Below are 21,114 nucleotides of genomic sequence, written 5' to 3' on the forward strand. Positions count from 1 at the left end.
ATTATTCAACAGCGATGCCCCACAGCAGTGGGGTGAAGCGCTGATGGGACTGGGTGAATGCCAGTGGTCCAACAGGAATCAAGGGACTCAACATGGAATTCTGTGGAATGGCAGCCGGCTTTGGAATGTGCCAATTTAAGGAAAATAAAGCTCACACATCCCCTGCCTGTCCCCACTCTGAGGCTGAATAAAAACAGGCAACTAAAAATGGGGAGAACAAAAATTGTCATTTCAGGTTCAGAAAACAGAATTAAAAAGGTGAATGAGATAATTTTTGCTTTCCCAGTAGTTTAAGCTAAAAAACATCTTAGCTCCTGTACCACTCTACTTGTGCAGTGCCAGCCAGCCTGAAGTTCATTTATACAAATTTTGCAGTTTTTGTTTTTCAAAACAACCTTAAAACCATACAGAGTTAGAACAATACTCTAAGGCTTACATACAGTTTAACTGATTCATATGTGTCAATGTTATCTTTGGTGATCATACAGGGTGTCCAAATCCCAATCTTCAAAGACGATAAACAAACAAGAGTATTCCTACTCTATTTATATGATATTATTATCTGCTGATCTGGATAGAAAGAAAATATTTCAGAAAACAAGAGACAATACTACAGAGAGATAATACTTTTGTAACTTTTACTTGAAACTTGTAATTAAGAGCTTGAACAATTAAGAACTTTTAATCATTTCCGTCTGTGGTATGCTAGAATAAACAACATGTTATTAAAATTGAAGAGTGTGAATCCAGATGGTGTATTTTATTTTACTGTAATGAACATAAAAAACTAGCACGGATCGTCTGTAACTGTGAATATGACCAAAGTTACAAGGAACATAGCCAGCATTCTTTTCCCCTAATTCTCAAGGGCCTTATTTAACCATTTGAATCCAAGAAATTAATTGTTCAGTTTCCAGTTACAATACTGCTTTTAGTTTGCAAAAAGTCTTAAATCATGCAGGAGTCAGTGCAACGTACAGTAGTTGGTAAACAGACGCATGACTCAAGTTGTGGTTTCAAGTCACTGTTGCAGAAACTGCATTGCCAGTGATGGTGAGTGCTCTCTAATCCACTTACCACTACAGAAACCAGTATGAGCTCTGGATGAGCTGTCGTGGAGCCGATTTGGAAATTGCCTACAAATAATAATATATTAGAGATATTAGAATCATTTAGTAACTAAATGTACAAGACAAGATCCTTAGTAATCTTTATATTTCATAAATAATATGAGGATATGTAGCACAGTGAGTGAGTTTCTGGACTCCTGACTGACACATAGTCGATTTGAATCCCTGCTGCAGACACTATGGTTGTGCCTTTGAGTTATATTACCCCATTTTCTCCTGTCCACCCATCTGTATGAAAGGCCACCTGCATAGTCTCTGTCATCATATGCTCTCATTTGCTTGACACCATGGAAACCAGGATGAGCTCTGGCCTGAGGAGCCACTGGGGCTTGTACTGTATAGTGTATAGATATTACCCGCCTTCTTTTACCACACAACAAAACTGGAGAGGGTATGAGATATCAGGATAAAAAAAACAGACCGTAAGAGTTGAGTAGCTTATTTGAGTTGCAGTGTTGACTTTCGCATTCCCATCTGTTTGCCGAAGCACAGTTTAAGAAAATGTGTAATTTCCAAAAGTAAAAATAAGAGGAATTGAGCAGTCCTCTTCTCAGAGAAATGTATCTGCTCATATTTACGATGAATTCGAGTAATGAGTCGGATGAGCACAACAATTGTCAGAACAAAACTTGACCGGCATTAACTTTTTCAGTCTTTTACTGGGCCACGCAGTACAGCAATCTTTTTTTTCCCCTAGCACTTAACTCCTACCCTTGTCACCATCTGTCAGAAAAGGTTTGCACCTTCCCATTCTGTGGCTCGAGAGCCTGAAGAAACAAATGCCTAACAGAGCACAAGCTACCCTCCCGAGAGTCCTTTCAAAGACATAACAAGCATACTGCAACTCTTTCCACTTCCAAGGGAAATACACCTTCTGTCACAACGCTATGTTTTATTGCCTTTGGAAATGTTTTGAGTGGCAGTTCGATGCATTTTGGCAAATATTTCTTTCACTCTATTTATATATTAATCACAACTCACCAACTTCAATTGATTTACAACACAGAGTAAAAATACACGGCAAAGGGAGGTATGTATCTACAGTTTAATCACCACAGAATATACATATATATACTGTATATAGATTCATTAACTGCTGAGACAGACATCCAATTATTCTAACCATACTGTGTGATCACTGATCAGCGTGGAACAAGATCTCAGTCTGGACTTGTTTGGAGGGACAGCCATAGTGCTTCTAAAAACCACTTTTTTGTTTATTATTATTGTTTTTCTTAATACATTAATTTAATCAACTTTATTATTTTTATTATTGGTCTGTGTTTGCAGGTTTTTAGTGAAAGGGATTTAGGGAGACCCAAAAAAGACTCCCTAAGAACAGACTTGGCTGCCTCTATGTAGGAGATAAAAGATCATTTCATTTTCTCATTATTTACAAGTCTCTTCCACAATTCAGTAAAGTGCTTGTATTCCTATATGTATGGCACAGAAGGGTTAGTACTTATCTGGGCTGTATGACACAGGTGGTTGAAGGTGTGCCTGAGACAGCAGTCTGGATCAGACTGACTATACAGTACATTGGTGTGGTAAAGCACCTGTGTTTATTACAGCACCTTATACTGGAGAAAAATAAAACTACCTCTAATTATGAATGTGTTTTATAATTTTATAACGGTTTATACAGTGTGTATACTGTATACAGTATAGCTCATTTAAGAAAACGGCAGTGCTGCTTTTCCCAATTGCCTTCATGAAATCTAAACCTAGCTACACTCACAGCCTTACATTCTGAAAATCATTGGTGGCCTAGATTATATCAAAGTTGTGAGACACCCCCTCATCACAAACTCAGAACACAACTTTCTATTTGATAGAAACTTCTTACTTCTATCAGTAGAAAGCTGGCACTTAACGCTGGGTTTGAAATTTGGAAATTGGCAGGCGACTACAGTGTAGTTCAACATACAGTAGGTCTACAGTATGTTCTGAATATTGGACCATAAAGTGCCGTAGAGTCTGGTGAACACAGCAAAGGCACAGAATACAAAACATGGTCCAAATCTGTGTTACACGTGACTGAAAACAAGGATTCTTGCTATATCGCATGAGAACTCTGTTCTGTCGATCAAAGTTGGGTTCATAATACACACTGTTCCATCTAAAAATCCAAATTCACAGGAGAAGACAGGACAGAAAAGCACAAAAACACTTTTATTTTGCTCATACCCATCTGGATGTTCGCAACAGTATTGATCCAAGACGGTTTTAACCCTGCTCTGTTGGCAACGTGGATTCTCCTTCTGAAACAGAAATTGCTTTCTAAAATAAAGCACTAAAGCAGCAACCACCTGTTTTCCAATGAAATCACTGGAGTCCTGTGGGAGGAACACAATGTACCATGATCAGTCTTTGAAAGAAAAAGCTACACAAACAACAGCCACTTGCTTGGAAAAGCAGATCTGAAAAGCACCCGCCTCGCCCAGTCTGTATTTAATTAAGATGAGAAAATGACATGTTTCTTAAGAGTTGGCTTTATCTAATCAACACATCCACAGTCAAAACACACTTTCCTTCGCACAGCGCTCAATGTTCGAGCCATGCATTTCACAAGACTCTGATAACCTTTATTACAATCAAAGCCTGAGCATCGTTTATCAAAGAGAACTGGTCATGCATATGCAAATCCTGCCTCTGTATTATAAAAACCGACCCGAGGGCACGCACTATAGGAAATCAGCACTAATAAATGCACCAGGAACCTCTCAGCCTTCATCTGGGATAATTTCTAATTTGTTTGAATGGGGTAGATAAGAGTTATTTAGTTTTCTGACTTCAGTCTGACAAAAGTACATCTCAGTGTCTGCATCTAAAGTGAAAACTGACATCTAAGTGCTGATCGCAGAAGAGGTACTTTATTAACAGCACAATGACATACTTCAAAAAAACGCATTTTGCTTAAATTAATCCTCCTACTTTCACTGTTGATTTTTTATCTTCTATTTTTAGATTTTTTTTTAAATTACATTACCTGTTATTTTAAAGCAATGCCATTTATTTAATATTAACACTAACCAGTTAACTGAATCGTTGAAACTGGCAACAATATTACTTATGTCATTATTTACCTCAATACCTGTTTTAAATTGGAATGTATTACTCTAGTGTACTCTGGATGTCTATAAAACTTTTTTTAATAATCTTGAAAACAATTAACTTCTTCAAGTGCTTCATAGAAGGTCACCTTATTCTGCATGAAGATTCAAAAGTAAAATACTGTAAATCAAAAAAAAAACAAATTCAAAACTGAATTTGTCAACGAGATCAAAGATTAGCATAGTTCATGATCCAATCATGTCTACACCCCTTATAAGAAGAATGTAAACAACACTTGAATGACAAGTGAAAAGCCCTTTGAAATGCTCACTTTCCACTTCAGTTCACAAAGAAACAAATTATTATCACTCTTTGAATATTGTGTCAATGCTACAGTACCACTGCAGACAAATCCCATATTCACCCAAGCCTTCCTTCAGATCTGACCATAACATCCGAACTGGCCAGTCCACTACTTTGATTTCTCTGTACTTCCTGCATCATTGTCCAATTAGCTCATGGAATTAGCTGTTGTTCTAGACAGGAGTATTACTTCAGACTGCACAGAATTTGATGTTTTCTAAAGACCAAAAGCTTTTAGCTTCATGGCAAGTTGAGAAATAGGTACTGTAGAATGGATTAAAATTGTAGACTGACCAATTGTCAATCCAGCACAATTAAAATCTTGATTCTTCACACAATGTTCTCCCTTAATTGAATTACCAACATCAATTACCTAGACATAAATGTAATCAGCAATGGTATTGGACACACAACTATTACGTGTCAGTACTAAAGTGGGCAGTACTGGACACGTAGTGGCATGGAGGTTTGTGCTGCTGTCTCAGAGCTCTGAAATTATGGGTTAAAGTCCAGGCTAGGCCACCCTCTGCATGACGTTTTCATGTTCTCCCTGTGTTCATGTGGGTTTTCTCTAGGTGCTGTGATTTCTTCCCTCCAAACAAAGGCACAATATCCAGGTTTGTAAGGCTATGCTGATTTGATCCCTTCTCAGTGACTAACATCCCATCTAGGGCAAAAGAAGTCCTCCCTGGGTGCTGAACTGCTCCCTAGGAGAATAAGCATTTTGACAACGGATGAATGGATAGAACCGTGAAAACCACAATACAGTATGAATGAATGTACAAAATAAATTGACAAAAAGAAAACAGAAACAAATAGCCTATTGTCCACAAAAAGATCACTTTGAAATGTATGAAAAACATTTTAGAATCACGATAAGCTCACACATTTGTTAACCAGCCTCTTAAAATTAAATACAGTAAATAAATACAATCAAACTTAACACATTATATTAAAACTTCAACACTGCTCTATGGCCTTTTCAACAGAGAATCACCTATATTTATTATATTTATAATCACCTATATTATATTTGTAGCCAACAGCCATATCACCCTGCAACCCACTGAAGCTAAGCAGGTGTGAGCCTGGTCAGTACCTGGATGAGAGACCTCCTGGGAAAAACTAAGGTTGCTGCTGGAAGAGGTGTTAGTGGGGCCAGCAGGGGGCGCTCACCCTGCAGTCCATGTGGGTCCTAATGCCCCAGTATAGTGACGGGGACACTATACTGTAAACAGGCGCCGTCCTTCGGATGAGACGGAAAACCGAGGTCCTGACTCTCTGTGGTCATTAAAAATCCCAGGGCGCTTCTCGAAAAGAGTAGGGGTGTAACCCCGGTGTCCTGGCCAAATTTCCCATTGGATCTTACCAATCATGGCCTCCTAATAATCCTCCTCTATGAATTGGCTATATTACTCTGCTCTCCTTCCCACTGATACCTGATGTGTGGTGAGCGTTCTGGCGCACTATGGCTGCCGTCGCATCATCCAGGTGGGGCTGCACATTGGTGGTGGTAGAGGGGAGTCCCCATTACCTGTAAAGTGCTTTGAGTGGAGTGTCCAGAAAAGCGCTATATAAGTGTAAGCAATTATTATTATTATTAATTATATGTTATAAAAACTAAAAACTAAGATGCTTTCCCACTTAAGTAAAAAAAAACATTTATACAGTATTGTAGTTTGCAAAACATACTGTATTATTCCCAAATGAAAACAAACATATTATACTGTAGCGCCACGCGGGGCGCTTTAGCCATGCGCACGCAAGGCTGGCTGAGAACAGCACTGGGGGCAGGACAAAAGGACTGTATACAGTGGGGCGGAGGCCGGGAGACTGTGTCTTCCCTTCGTGTGTGTGTGTTAGTGTAGGTGCAGCGCTGTAACCCCTGTCTCTGTGTGTGTACCTTCCCCAGTTCAAGTTAATAAATGTATTGTTCAACCCCATTGCCTGAGTCCCATGCCTGCTCCATTCCGTACCAAAACCCGCGGTCTTAACAACACCTTACCATTGTTACTATGGTACAAGTACTATACAACAAAACCAAGATTTTACCTATTTTACAGTATTCCTATATAACTTAACGGAGACAAGGGTGCTTAATAAATTTAATAGAATTCCGGAATATTTACAGTTTTATAAAGGCCTCTAAAGCAACCATTAAACCCTAAAGCTATCTTTAACTGTGTGGTCTGGGATTTTCTTAACACTTGAGTTGAGATTATCTTACATAACTCAATATCTTTGACATATTGAAAACCTACACAAACACTTTGTTAAGATATGAGTCTTTGCGATTCCTGAAATTTGCAAGCACATGGTTTGAAAAGGATTTCAAATCCCTGTGAACACCTCACTGGACAGAATGACCATACACATAAAACACAATCCTCAGTCAAACAGTGTGGATCAAACATCACTTCCCAAACTTTTAGAACAATATGACGCCCTCTGTTTAAATTTGATTTTTTTTTATCTTTGCAAACAACAGCTTTCATCTTGAGAAAGCAGAGATTTTCCTGTGGGCTAATTGTGGTTTACATCAAACAACACCCACTCGGCTGTCTCTGTTGATTAATGATTGTTTCACTGTAAGTCGTTTTCACTATAATACCTTAGAGGAGAATCCAAGGGCTGTACAACTAAGAATGGGAAGGATTTTGGCAGGTTGCTCTTGCTTTGTTACTGACGAAAACACTTTTTAGACATTGTCTTAACTTCTCTTCCACTTAATGTTACAATAAAGGCTGTCTCACTGAAGTTTTTTGTTTACTGCTTTTGTTTTAAGTTTTGAGACTTTTTTTGGCTCTGCAAACAGCATTTGTAAGAATCAAGAAGAAAACTCCTAACTAGAGGATGAAGGCCTCAAGTCTCTACTAAGGAAAAGGCAGTTTTGTCCCCAAGAAAGATGCCAGTCTTCCCAGCTGGTTAAATGAGCTCCAATAGAAGCAGTAAGTCCTATAATACAACCAGTGCCCAATCTAGGACTGTGCTGTACTGACTAGGCTTTAGAATGGACAATGACACACTTTACTGCTTAGTGCATTTTCCTATTTACAATAAAAGTTGACAATAGAAAACAAGAGCACTACTCTTCTGACAAATCTCAGCAACACATTATAGCAATAATGAAACACTTAAAGCACAGCTTCATAAAGTGACAAAAATAACAATGACTGCAAATGGATTTGAAATCTGCAGTTCTTCAATGTGAAGACGCATTTTGGCTTCATTTAAAAAATGCAAGGCTAGGGTCAAATTCAGCATAACTCGCTCTTATGCACAGTCAAGATCGCATCATGCACAAAAACCCTGCCATGAAGGCTGAAATTCCTATTCCGATTTTCAAAAAACAGTTAAACTGCAGTCATATTTTAAAACAGTATCAAAATGGAAATATCATATTAATATTGAAATTGAGAATGTATTTGCATTTTTCACATAATCATAACTGAGGTAGAGGAAATTGAAAAATAATTAACAGGTACAGTAACACTAATACTGCCACACACTGGTGTTACTGAACCCGGAACTCTTCTTTATTTCACAATATAGAATGTCCAGGAGTGCACCTCTGGTTAAATAATGGTTAATCATTTTGATTATTTAATGGAGAACAGAAACAAACACATTCCAGCCTGAGCATGTGTGCAGTGAACACATTTCTTCTTCTTCTTGATCTATATCTCATTAAGCTTTCTTGAAAGTGTCTCTTTGCCCTTCCATGTAGAAGTACAGATGTAAGAAATTGATAATCAATTGACAGTTCCCAGTCTTTACATCTTTGTCTCAACAATCTCTGGGTTTTCAAAACAAGCTTTTGGCACACAATCTGTGTTAGGGTACATGTCTTTACTAGGATAGCGTGCACTTTTGCACCACAAATTTGATGGCTGGTGATTGTAGAATGTACCCCAGAGCTGTCATGCACTCTAAATGGTGAATTATAAGAGATGTATTGAGATCCAGGAGGTACACTGAAAAGAAACTGCGATCTTGTTAACAAACCGTATGTGAATCCTTTCTGTCTGTGGCTTCCTCACCTCATCTGGATCGTGGCCTAATTTCTGCCTGAACTAAATCAATAAACCTTTCATCTTTAAATAATGTACTGGGCATTGTCACTGAATTACAGAAAACTTCTTCTGTCTGAAGCAAATACGTCATTAACAAAATAGTGCAATGCTTTCAAAGAACATAAACCAAAGTTTTCTAGTTCATTATTTGATATACAGTAAGAAGTAAAATACTTTTAAATTAACAGATATTGTGTTCGGTTACTGGTGCATTAAAGCTACAGTAATGACTTAGTGAGCCAGAAACAAAGATCAATAAACAGTCCAAGTTGTTTATGATGAGCAAGATAGTAAAATGGCCAAACTTGGTTTACTTTCGTATTACTCTTCTTTCTGGTGATCAGCTGTCATTTTGGGGCAATATTGTTCCCATGCAGGATAAAGTGTGATTCTCTCAATATCAATGACTGCAAGAATGTGCAGACTATTGTGTTTTATAATTAATTCACACCATTCTTTTCCTTTTGGCACTTTTACAGAACTCAGCAAAGAAAAGGAATGTATTTTCCAAGTTTGAAGAGATTACTTTCAGTATACTAGTTTAGTCTTCATGTCTGTGGGTGTGTGCACAGAATATATTCCATTCAAAAATTAAAAAAATACTTAAATTTGTCAAGATGGCAGATCATTATTTAAAGTATTGAGGATTTTGCTCAATTCCCCAGTCCACTGTCTGACTGTAACATGAATAATAGATCTGACCTGAACTCAGGTATTCCTCTATGACTTTAAACCGACATGACAGGAAACTGTTAGAATGTTAAAGATTTGTGATAGATACCTTCCTCAAAAACACCCCAAGGAGGTCTGGGTTTGAAAACTGAATGTCATGTCTTTCTTAACTCAAGTCTTCCCTTGCAGCCTCTGCAATGCTGGCACATAAGGAAATACTATGAGCTACTGTATGTAAGATTTGGATGTGAAATTTCTGGTTCCGAGGAAACAATAAAGGGAAAATAAAAAAATCCCATTTTGCCCTGAGTATTCACATGATAATTGAACTAAACCTGTTCATGTCTGAGGCTAGTTTTCCGTTCTTTTTTTGGCCAGAAATCCGATTCTCATCAGTTTTTCCTCCCACACAAACCCCTCTTCACCTCACAAGTGTGTAACTGAGGATTTAACGCCACACATGAAGACTAGCAAATGTGCTGTATTCAGTGTAATCCTCCCTGCAATCTGCACTTCAGACATGTAAATGGAGAGGTATGAGAAAGGGTTTGCCAGCAGAGGTTCAGCTCCGTAGGTTTTGTACTAATGCTAGTGAAACACCCTCCCATTTGCACTTTAATCCTGCGCATCGCTGCACACGTAGAAATGAACTGCAAATATGTCTTTCAGGAAAAAGCAAATGTCCCGGTAATCTTGAGCACATCTTCGCAAGTATTTTTTGGCGCATCTTCTTGGATTTGGAATAAGGCCACATTTTTATAATAAATAAAGTATGAATGTCATGGCAACAAAGATAACACAAGCAACCTCTGACTTTTAATCATTCTGCAACTTTATTTGTTTCTTTTTATTTAATAAGTTATTTAACCCTCACCATGGTAAATATAGTGTACATGTAATAGGTCAGACTAGTTTAACTAGATCACTTTACACAGCTGTAAAAGGAATATGGGATAGCATTGCCATAAGTACAGTAAAGTACTGCACACAACTAGAAACAAGAGTGTACCATCACCCCTAGACTATGAAACGACCTAGCTCATAATTTCTAAAACTCTGCCTCATATGTTTCAGATGTACTGTACAGAGTAAGTGTCAAAGCATTCAGTATGCATCGTGAAATTATATGGTGAGATCAGGTGGCAAGATTTGTAAGAGTAAAGAGCAGGCTCCCCAGCCATGTTTTAGAAGTTTGTATAATTCCTCAAGTGTAGAAAAACATCCATTTTGATCATTAACTGCCATTTTTCTATTATGGCGGAAGATATTTTCACTATGCCAGCAACAGTTTAAGATTGTGTAATTTTGTTGTTGTTTGCCAACAATGCAAAAGTCAAGCAGTGCTGAACACGCAGTAATATCAGAACTACTGTATGTGCTCCTAAATCCTAAAAGAACAAAGAGATAAACAACGGATTACTGAGTCGTTTCACCTCGGTATGATCATGAAAGAAACAGAACAGATGAAAAATAAGTGGTTTAATTCTTTAATTAAATCTTCCATTCTTACGTACCTGAAAAAACTCTCATACATACATGTAGTATTGTATTAGGTTAATGAGGCATTCTGGTGTCACGGTAGCATGCTAACTTAATTATACACTCATACAATTCAGCGTACCCATTTTGGCACTTTTCTGGTGTTGTACAGATGCATGTTATATGTCACCAGCAACTGCACTAGCAATTCTAAAGATGCTACATGGAATAAACATGCCCTATCTCAAGCTCGATTCATTCAATTCGCTGCTCAAAAAATCAGTTAAACACTTTCCAATTCCTGCAGCTCAGTTTCCTGTGGACAAATTGAGACAGCCTGGAGGGTATGTACAGTACATGTCATTTACACATGCCTGGTAGATATATCCAACATTTTCATGAGGAATGAGGACAGAATAAAGAAATTACGATTAAGAAAAGGGGGTAGATGTAACTTTCCTTATCTGAACCACAAACAGGGGATAATGTACACATTTTGGCTATTTGATAGCAGACTTGTGACCCTAACAATAGAAAATAACCACAACAGGCAGAGGAAATATGTGAACAGTATAACACACAGCAGCTTTTAAACTAGCTGCTCAGAAACAGGTTAAAGAAAGTTTAGGATTTTCTCAGTATGATGAAAACACATTTATTTCACAACACCCCCACCAATAAGAATCTCTGTAGCATAGGATAATTAGAGATACCACCAGCGCTGTACTCCAGTGCTTCTTGATAGCATTGCACTGTGGGAAACATTCTGGAATCCGTAAGCCTGGCTATCTATACTTTGCATGTGTACTGCGCTGCATGTGCAGTAAACAGCAAAATTCACACTTTATTGGTTATCAAGCTTCAGCTCCACGTTTAAACTTCTGTAAACATTCAGCAAAACAAACCAATGTGAGTTTGCATGCTAACCCTAAATGTTTCTGAAAGATTCTATCATTTGAACTCTGAACTCACAAGTTCAGAGGCCCTGTCATCTTTCAACAATCACTCATGCTAACCAAGAATGTAATTGTAAAAATGAAAAAAGGGTCTGTTTTCTTCTGCTTGTATCTGAGTCTGGCCTACTGAACTTCTCTTCTTTGTTTCAAAAGCCAAATAGGATAAAACAAAACTACCCCCACTGAGGCCTGAACAGCAGCCCATATACAGTACTTCCATTTTGTGATGCAATACTAATCTTTGCCTCTTTTTTCCCCATTGTTAAAAAACACAGTTTTTTGCATTGCAGTGAATCGTCTTCTACCGTGATAAGAAACACATTTTTTTCTACAATAATTTCACAATTTGAAATGTCATGTAATACAAATGTTTAACTGATGAGCAACATTTGCTGGTTTCATCACGATACAACAGTATGGTGTGTAGACATTGCTTTTTAACCATAATTTACTGCAAACAGAAACATTTGAAAAGAACAGCATTATTGTTTGCTCCAACATTTCAATAGTAATTTGATTATATTTTATAAAATATAATTTTATATAATATATATATTTGATTTTTTTGTCATATTTACAGTCTCCATAATTGTACCTTTGTACAGTCAAAACATTTTGCATAGGAAAAATCTCAGACGTGCAAAAGATTCCTTTGGCTTAATTTATTTCTGTGACTTAGCCGCCTATTAACCAATTACAAAGTATGTAATTGTAATGATCAAGACCTGGTACTCGTGAAAACCCTCCAAAACCAACTGTATCTATAATTACGATCAGATCATTTTAAAATAATTACACAAAACTCTCATTTGCACAAACCTTTTCAATTTTAAAGTAGCCTCTCCTTTCTTATATAATAATTGTCTTACCACCAACACTTCATTAATATCCATTTGCTTGTTTAAAATTTAATTCTAAAATAGCTGCTGAGGAGCACTGCAAAAATAATACACTCCAATTAAAATACGATATCTGGAGATATCTGACATTATCTGCAATACTACCAGAAAAGTCTTGGGACTCTCCAAATTCACGAGAGTACTGTACAGAAGTAGAGAATCATGAAAAACGTCAATAGTGAAATCCAGACTAAGGATGACAGGAAATAAGGAGGGGATTTGTGCAACGAACAGTGAAATGTGGTTTTGGAACACCATAATTCAGGCTTAAAAGCCATCAGCCAATATACCCAGGACATCAAGGAATGCTCAAGTACAGTATCTCTTTAGGTGATCCCACTCTATGATGGGACCACAAAGATTTCATCACAGGTCTGCATCTCAGGGAATAATATGATCCATGCTGGATTGTTCTCACTGTTCATTGTACAGTGGTCACATGATGGATGGGAGTAATTCTCATAGTTTCTTGAGGAACGTTATTGTTCTTTCCGACACACGGAATGGCTGTTGTTACACGCTGTGATATTGTGGACAATAGCGTACTGTCAGTAATGATGGAATTTTATAGGGAAGGCCCTTACAACACAATAACCATTTCACAAAGAGTCTAACACAGTGCTCAAGGAGAATAATTCTGCAAGGCTTTTTATAGCCCAACCAGAGTCCGTCAGGCCCTCAGAATGCCTCTAAGATTCACTGGAGGGGCAATTCAGAAAACACTAGAAAGACTTCTCTTGCTGCATTAGAAAGTAGAAACAAGAATGGCATGGCATTCCTACAGCGGATCTACAGTATAAAGATAGTGGAAAGCTATTAACAATGAAGCCAAGGGCACACCAACTAACAACATCTTAGGCACTTTGAGAATATTTTTGTCTATTTGTCTTGATATTTTGTATATTATCCCAATACTCCAATACTTTTCACTTTTGGAAATACTGTACTCATAGTAACTAACAGGAAACAACAGTTTATTCTTCTTTATATTTTAAAGACTGAAATTGTGTTGCCTTGGTTTAGAGTTACTCATAGCCCTACTGTTCAGCACCTGCTCTCTGAAGCAAGAGTGCCTGCAGAATCAGGAATTTCAGTCTTCTCTAAAAATTTCAGTCATGTTGTTGGACATTCAGACTTCAAGATTTTTCATTTAACTTTTACATGTTTAATGTATGTAACAGTACTGTTATTTATTTAAGAAAATGAATAAAAGAAAGGCATCACAGTGGCTAAACGTTTCCACTTTGATGCCTGTTTTTAAGTGGCAGATGACTACAGGGTTCTCTGACAGAATACCAGTGTGTTCTTCAGTTGATCGACCCTTCTTGGTGGGCCTGAGTAAAAGAATGGCTTGTGCCAAGCTACAACTAAACAACGAACAAGAAGGGACTGGGAAAAGAAGGCTGACGTCAAGAAGGGGCGTTGGTGTTTTTTGTGTCATAGGTAATATACAGCAGAAGCTGCATTGTATATTGACCTCAGGAAGGAGTCACAACGGTCTATTGGCATGCCATGCTTGAGCACAGGAAACACACTCAGAAGTACGACACAGAACTAGAGGTAAAAGACTCACATAGTTGTCTGCGTGAAGGTACAGGAGCACTCCCATAAGCTGTGCCCTGTAAATAGAACACATTTTTTTGGAGCAAGGGACGCCAGTATCATCAGCGACATTCAGAAGTGACAGACAGGAAAGAGAATGAATGTAGTGAGAAATCAACACATCAAATTGACAGAAACACAACAAAAAAGTTGAAGAAATAACCTGTATCTTTTACAAGAAGTAAAGCCCAGTGAAGTAACATTCTTCCTGTGGGGAAACTGTGCACACTGACTAGTTTATTTATTATGATGTGGGGCACTTTCTATAATAAACCATATTATCCATTTCAAAGGCACATGCCATTCCTGTGGCTTAATTGATCCAACAGGAAAATACCCCAAATCTAGGGTCTAAAGAGTACGGTTTCTATGGATGTGATTTCACATTTCCTGCAATCCTGCTTTTATAATAAGGACTTGAGGGTATTGTACTGCACTGCACAGAGCAGCCTAGACATTTCACCGTAGTGTGCTCTCAATGTTGAGTAGTTACAAACTCCATTGGGTTGGGCATATATACACACACTGCACAGACCAAATTAAAACGAATATGTAGATGGGCAAGGTGAAAGATACATGAAGGGTAAAAAAAAGACACACATTTGGGAAAGAAAGTGAAGTAATTTGATGCTACTTAATGAATAATCACCTAAACCTCTTTAGGACTGCAGCAGGGGGATAGAGATATAAACTCTGGATTTTCTATTTGATTTGATGTAAAACATAACACACTTAAAAGTATGCACACGTACAGAACAACTGTACCACAAAATAATTTTCAGAACAGCTGCCACATAGCTCAACACACATACTGTATATCTACTAATTTTAGGTGCATTGAAAACTAAAAAAAGTTTAAATATGTCTGTTAATCTGTGAAACCCACACAGACCAGCTGTCTAACAAATATCTTCACACCTTGATATGCATAAAAAATTCTTAAACAAAATTGTAGAGCTCTTCTTTTCCCATTTTACCTACTATAGCCTGGTTACTAAATTCAATTTAAACCCTACAAAAAAGAAAAACCTTCTTTTCTGACAACCCAGAAAATACACCACTGCCTTCTCAAATTAAGGTTTACTTAAGGTGAGCATAGAAAAAACAGTAAGACTCATTGATCAATGACAGAGGACCCATGAGAGCTAAAATGATTTCGTAGTTCACTCCAAATTACAACTGTGTTACAGGAAAAAAGTCTCCTACTTAAATCAGTGATATAAAGCCATCTATAAATTTGGATTTGTACTGCAAATATCCTTAGAGGAGGGTATCTCATATGTAATTCTCATGCTTATAGACTTTGATTTAAAGTTAAGCAAACTGGTCACTGGTTCACAAAACAAAAGTGTTTTACAGCACATCTAAATGCAGGACACGGTGCCTAGCTTAAGTCACCTATAAATAACATACATGTCAATAGCAATAGCTTGGTCTCATAACAGAAGGCTGACAGAGTCTGGTGAGTGGGTGTAAGAAGGAGATTCTTCAGAGGCACTTGTGTTGTGTAGAGTACTAGGGGTGAGGGCAATGCAATTAATTACAGTGATGGTACATATACAGAAGCAGACAGTGGTTGGTATCCAGATCAGAGGTACAGTAGGCATGCAGACAATAATTCAAAATCAGGAAAAGAATAAGAGGGCTGATGGAGCAGATTATAATAGAACTTCAGGTATTCTTTTCCCTTTCTACAGGGAGCCAAGTGAAACAAAACAGGGGTGTAATACTTTTTGTTTTGTTGTCTTCTTTTTAGTCCACAGGCCAGCCATTATCAAGTTTGGAGGTGCTGCTGAAAGTGATGACAAAGTCTCTCAGCAGGCTCCTTTCATCCAGTTTAAAGTTAATACCTGCAAGCTCTGTACAGTTAAGTTTGTGCAATATGTAAAAGCAGGTATAGTCTGCACTGCTGGCTGTCTGGTGTCTGCTTAAACAATTCAAAATATCTGAATCCGTGCTCCCTGCTCGCTTAAGGGAATCCCTGTTGCCATGTGGCAAATATTCAGTTAAGTTTATCACATTAGTCATTTCTACTTATGTGACATACAGTACGTACTGTATATTGAACATTTCATTATTCAATTACATATCTGCTAGGGAATGATCTGTTGCTTAAACAGTAATTTAGGCAATTTTTTATTTTCTCTCCATGTCTTAAACCTGTGCTGAGAAATTACTTGGTAAAAAGGGTCTCATGGGGGATATTGAGAAGCTGTAAGCTTGTATTCATATTTGCATAAAATCAATGATAGCAGCCTTAATGGAGAAGTGCTAAAGCTATTGACAAGGTAAGATCTTTCGGTGCCCTTTCATGTTCCTAGGCAGCCAATCCCAGGATTTGGGGCATGTTGAATACTCTTTTAGCGGGATGTAAATAAACATGTAATTGTCTTTTCTTTGGTATTTCCAAGAGTTCAAATGTTTCTTTTACTGAGGTCGCAGTGTAGTGTAGTGGGTACCTGTAAGTGTCTGGATTCATGACTGGAGGGCTGTGGGTTTGAGTCCCTGCTGTTGTGTGCTGAGTGAGGTTCAGTACTTTACCCCATTTGCTCCACTCAGCTGTATGAATGGGGACCAGAGTTTGTTGAGGTTGGGCTCTGTGATGGACCAGTGTCCCATCTAGGAAAGACGTTTTGTGCTCCCTCTTTACTAAATGGAAACCAGATGGCAAAGAACTGTTATGGCTTGACTACAAAACGAACTTCTATACCTTTTTATTTACTTAGATGACTGTATCACCTCACAGTTTGCTTTGATTTTGTTTTTCTCTCTTTAGCAGAAGAGGTTAAAGACCACCAGCAGCCATGTCACCCTGCAACTTACGATTGGCAGCCCACTGAAGCTAAGCAGGCATGAGCCTGGTCAGTACCTGGACAGGAGTTGCTGCTGGAAGAGGTGTTAGTGAGGCCAGCAGGGGGCGCTCACCCTGCGGTCCATGTGGGTCCTAATGCCCCAGTATAGTGACGGGGACACTAAACTGTAAACAAGCGCCGTCTTTCGGATGTGATGTAAAACTGAAGTCCTGTCTCTCTGTAGTCACTAAAAATACCAGGGTGTTTCTCGAAAAGAGTAGGGGTGTAACCCCGGCGTCCTGGCCAAATTTCTCCTGCCTCCTAATAATCTCCCTCTATGAATTGGCTACATCACTTTGTTCTCCTCCCCCCCCCACCTCAGACAGCAGGCGGAGCGATGTGCCGGTTGGAGTATTCTCGGTCGCATTTAATGGCAACGTCAGCTCAAAGATTTGGTTCAAACCACCAAATGGAGACGGGCATGCCGACAAGCGGACCCAGCTGATGCGGGATTAACACAATTGTAATACTAGTGCATAATAAAAGATTTCTAAAATTATTAAATGGAACTTACTCATATGGTGTTATGGTGTACTCATATGGTCATATGGTACTCAATGCTCAGCTCAAACCTTGTGAATATGTTTCATCACTGTCATATTATAGCTCAAGATGTCAATCCAAACATCTCCTACCTAGCTGTAAGCAGGCAGTCTCGCCAAATTACAAGCAGAAAAGGTTATGACTAGGGTACTTTACAAGCCGAACCATGTCAGATGTGCTTCGGATTTACATAACTCTGATGAGAAGAGGCTCACTGACAATAAGGCTGGACCACTCTAGGGGACAAGACATGCCAAACTAACCTCCTCTGCTGAACGTGTAAACTCTCACATGATGCAATATTCCGCAATGTCACCAGATATATACAGTTTACTAAGAGATTAGATCAAGGTCCTTTCCAGCCAGACAAGAATAGAGAAAAAATATACGAGCAACTGAAACTGAATCATTGCTAAAGGTAGTGTATCACATTCCCTCTCCTTATATACACACAGCATATAAACTGTTTGTAAAGAATTAGCTATAAATTGTGAAAGCTGGTAAACCATTTAGGAAAACAATTCTAAGATCAAAGGTTCCAATACATTCATCAGCATTTCAAAGGATTTGAGCCCTTCGGGGGTCATATCAAGTGCTGAAACACTGATTTGCACACAGTGCTTACATTTTGCTTTCTCGAAATGATAGATGTGATAATCTGCTTTACACCACAACACAACACATCAATCATGTTATGCCATTGCTGAAGGCTTCCCGTTGCTCTGAGAATCATTTCCATATCCCGATCTTGAATTTTAAGGACTGAGATGTTTATTTATTTCAAATTACACATGAGCTCTATCTGCTGTGTGTGACATGAAAATAAATAAGGATGTAATTTACTGTGGGAATGCGAAAAACAATCTGCATATTCTGTGACAAAAAGATGAGAAGATGAAAATCATACAAATAATGTTCAAAATTTAAATGAGACGTGAGCTGATTGGAGCAGACAAATCTCATCATGCACTAACTAAAAAAGGCAGGCAGAGCAGGCAAGACTGCAGTTGTATATAGCTCTTGGATGCTGGGAATGATTCTGGACTGAGCAACCTTCTGTGTAGAGTTTGCATGGTATCCCAATGTTCATGTGAGTTTTCACCTACAGTACCAAATACATGCTGAGTGGATTGATGTATCTGAGTTGGCTGTATGTGTATTCTCTGACTATATATATATAGTTGCCTTTTGTGAAAATATCCCACACAACTTATCAGAAACATTTGGGTTTTATAAAAAAAAACATTTATTTTGCCAACCTGTATTGTTAAAACAAGGACAGATAGTAAAATCTGTAAAACAATCATAACCAGCTTTCACAGCAAAACATGAAAGGTCCACAGTAAACAGCACAGCCTGTTTGGAAATCATTACGCAGCAAGTAAGGGAAATGTGACTTTCTGACAGAGATCTTTCATTCCTGCAGCCTTAAAGCAGCAGTGCATTGATAAGATCTGCACAGCCTGGAGAATCAGCAATAGCAAGGAGCCCAATCCATTCCTCAGTGCTACACAGTGCCCTTATGAAGGAGACCTGGGGGCTCTTCAATTCCATCATGGGCCTAAACCTACATGACCTGCATCAGAACATAAACTAACCAGTTTCAAAATCGATGGGACCTTCTGCCCAGTTGCCCTGTCTTAACCTCACTGAACTATTAGCAGAAGAGCTCGAGGGCACGGTTCCAATTAGCATAAGCATGGCTGAATGGCCGAAAAACAGATGACAAGAATTTAATTGTTTGTTAGCTCTCGTTAAGACTTCTTAAAGATAAATCTCCATAATTTTAACCTCTGGTTTACATAGACATTTTTACATGTATTTCATGAGGAATAAGGCCACCCAAGAATTAGATATGTCTAAGTATAGTATGTACATTATAATATTAGAAACTAACATATTATTGAAAATACATTATTGAGTATTCAGTGATAGCAAGATTTGACTGATTCTGCTTGGCAGAGAGCCAGCAGCAGCAGGAAGCTGGGACCCCCCTGCAGAGCGAGGAGTGAAACAAGGGGCAGCGGCACAGGTGGAGATGACGTGCAGGAGGGAAGCAGGAGACAAAATGTGAAAAGAGAGAGTTTTGTGTGATATCTATAGCCTCGAGAAAGTGACGTAGGGAATGGTTTTAATTTAGAACTGCTGTGATGAAAATGGCTTGATTGTCGTCATCCCTCCAGAAGTTCAGTAAAGGCCTTCTATACTGCACTGTATATACATAAACATATAAACATACATACTGTATACTGTACATGCAACAGAGTGTTAAATGGAATACTGGAACATTCTAGACCAGAATCTTGTAACTAGAAGCTTTCTGAGTGCATTTGTTCTGTAAGAGCTGACACTTTGATATCTATGGAGCTTCGTGGCAGGGACCTGGTGACTTGAGTTGTCTTCACTCAGGAATGAGAACACTACACTACAGTAAGTGTATGAGGAGACTGAAGGGAGACTTTCCAGCTTGAATCTCCTGTGAGAAGCGGATTTCAGCAGCTAGGTTGCCAAGTTGTATCAGTTTTAAAAGGGGCTTTGACGCACTGCACTCTGAATGAAGGCAATGCTAAATTACCACTGAGCGACAGGCCATTTCTTGTTGTTTGTCATGTTTAAGAAACTGGTTGCACTTTACAATACCAAAGATCCTTCCATTAAAAAAAACATTTGCACTTGCAAAAAAGTATGCAATGGAATTAAAGTGTAATTTAAAATGACAGTAATTTAAAAATGAACTATAAAGTAATGAACTTTACAAAAAAATACATTCTGACCTCAGGAAGTACACCTATCTGAAAACAAAGTTTCATTTAAAAATAAATTAGTATAAGTTAAAGTATGAGTTATAAACTTACATTTTCTCACTCCCTAATTTTTCTCAGTTTTCCTCATTGGAGAGAAGGGCTCAAAATCCGAATGTCAATTCACTGGTAGAAGGAAAACTAAATACAGTTCCTGATATCATCTTTTCTAAAAACTCATCTTATATTCTTATTACTCATTGTCAAAGGGGATTTTTTAAAAAATATCTAAAAAAAATAAAGGGTGCATGAAGAAAACACTTGTCTTAATTTTTCCATAAAGTCATAGACAGAAATAAAATAAATCTCCAGCCGTACTACGCATCGCATGAACACTGCGCCTGTCTCCCTTACTCAGGTGGCCTCCAGAATTAGACTTCACCGGTCTCCTGTGAGCCTATGTCCTCACACAGCCAGAAATGGCCAGTTCCAAGAAGAACACCAGAAAGGAAAGTAGGTATTAAACTGCAAGCAAAGACAATGTTATTTTGAGCTGAGCACTTCTCTTCTTTAGCAATGAGGACACAGGCACTCCCAGTGTCATTACACTATCCCCTGTTGATTAGAGACTAGTTTGTGAAGTCATGTGGCATGAGACAAAGACAAGAGAGCTTGTTAACATTTCTTACTAATATTCTTACAGGTATACTTTTCCAGAGAGGGTGTTAATTCAAGCCCTGGTTTATTTGT

General features: G+C 38.2%; 1 protein-coding gene across 7 annotated transcripts in view; it reads right to left on the reverse strand.

The window, feature by feature from the left end:
- The window catches only part of ccser1 (coiled-coil serine-rich protein 1), a 266,374-nt gene that overhangs the window by 66,352 nt on the left and 178,908 nt on the right, over positions 1-21,114 (reverse strand). For 3 of the 7 annotated variants that reach the window (XM_015340417.2, XM_015340419.2, XM_015340418.2), the window contains exon 10: positions 14,200-14,245. The exons of the other annotated variants lie outside the window; for them this stretch is intronic. In XM_015340417.2, the coding sequence (XP_015195903.2) occupies positions 14,200-14,245 (46 nt within the window). The remainder of the gene's footprint in view (positions 1-14,199; positions 14,246-21,114) is intronic. 7 annotated transcript variants of the gene reach the window in all.

This window comes from Lepisosteus oculatus, chromosome 3 (genome assembly GCF_040954835.1).
Source record: "Lepisosteus oculatus isolate fLepOcu1 chromosome 3, fLepOcu1.hap2, whole genome shotgun sequence".
NCBI classification, from domain to species: Eukaryota; Metazoa; Chordata; class Actinopteri; order Semionotiformes; family Lepisosteidae; genus Lepisosteus; species Lepisosteus oculatus.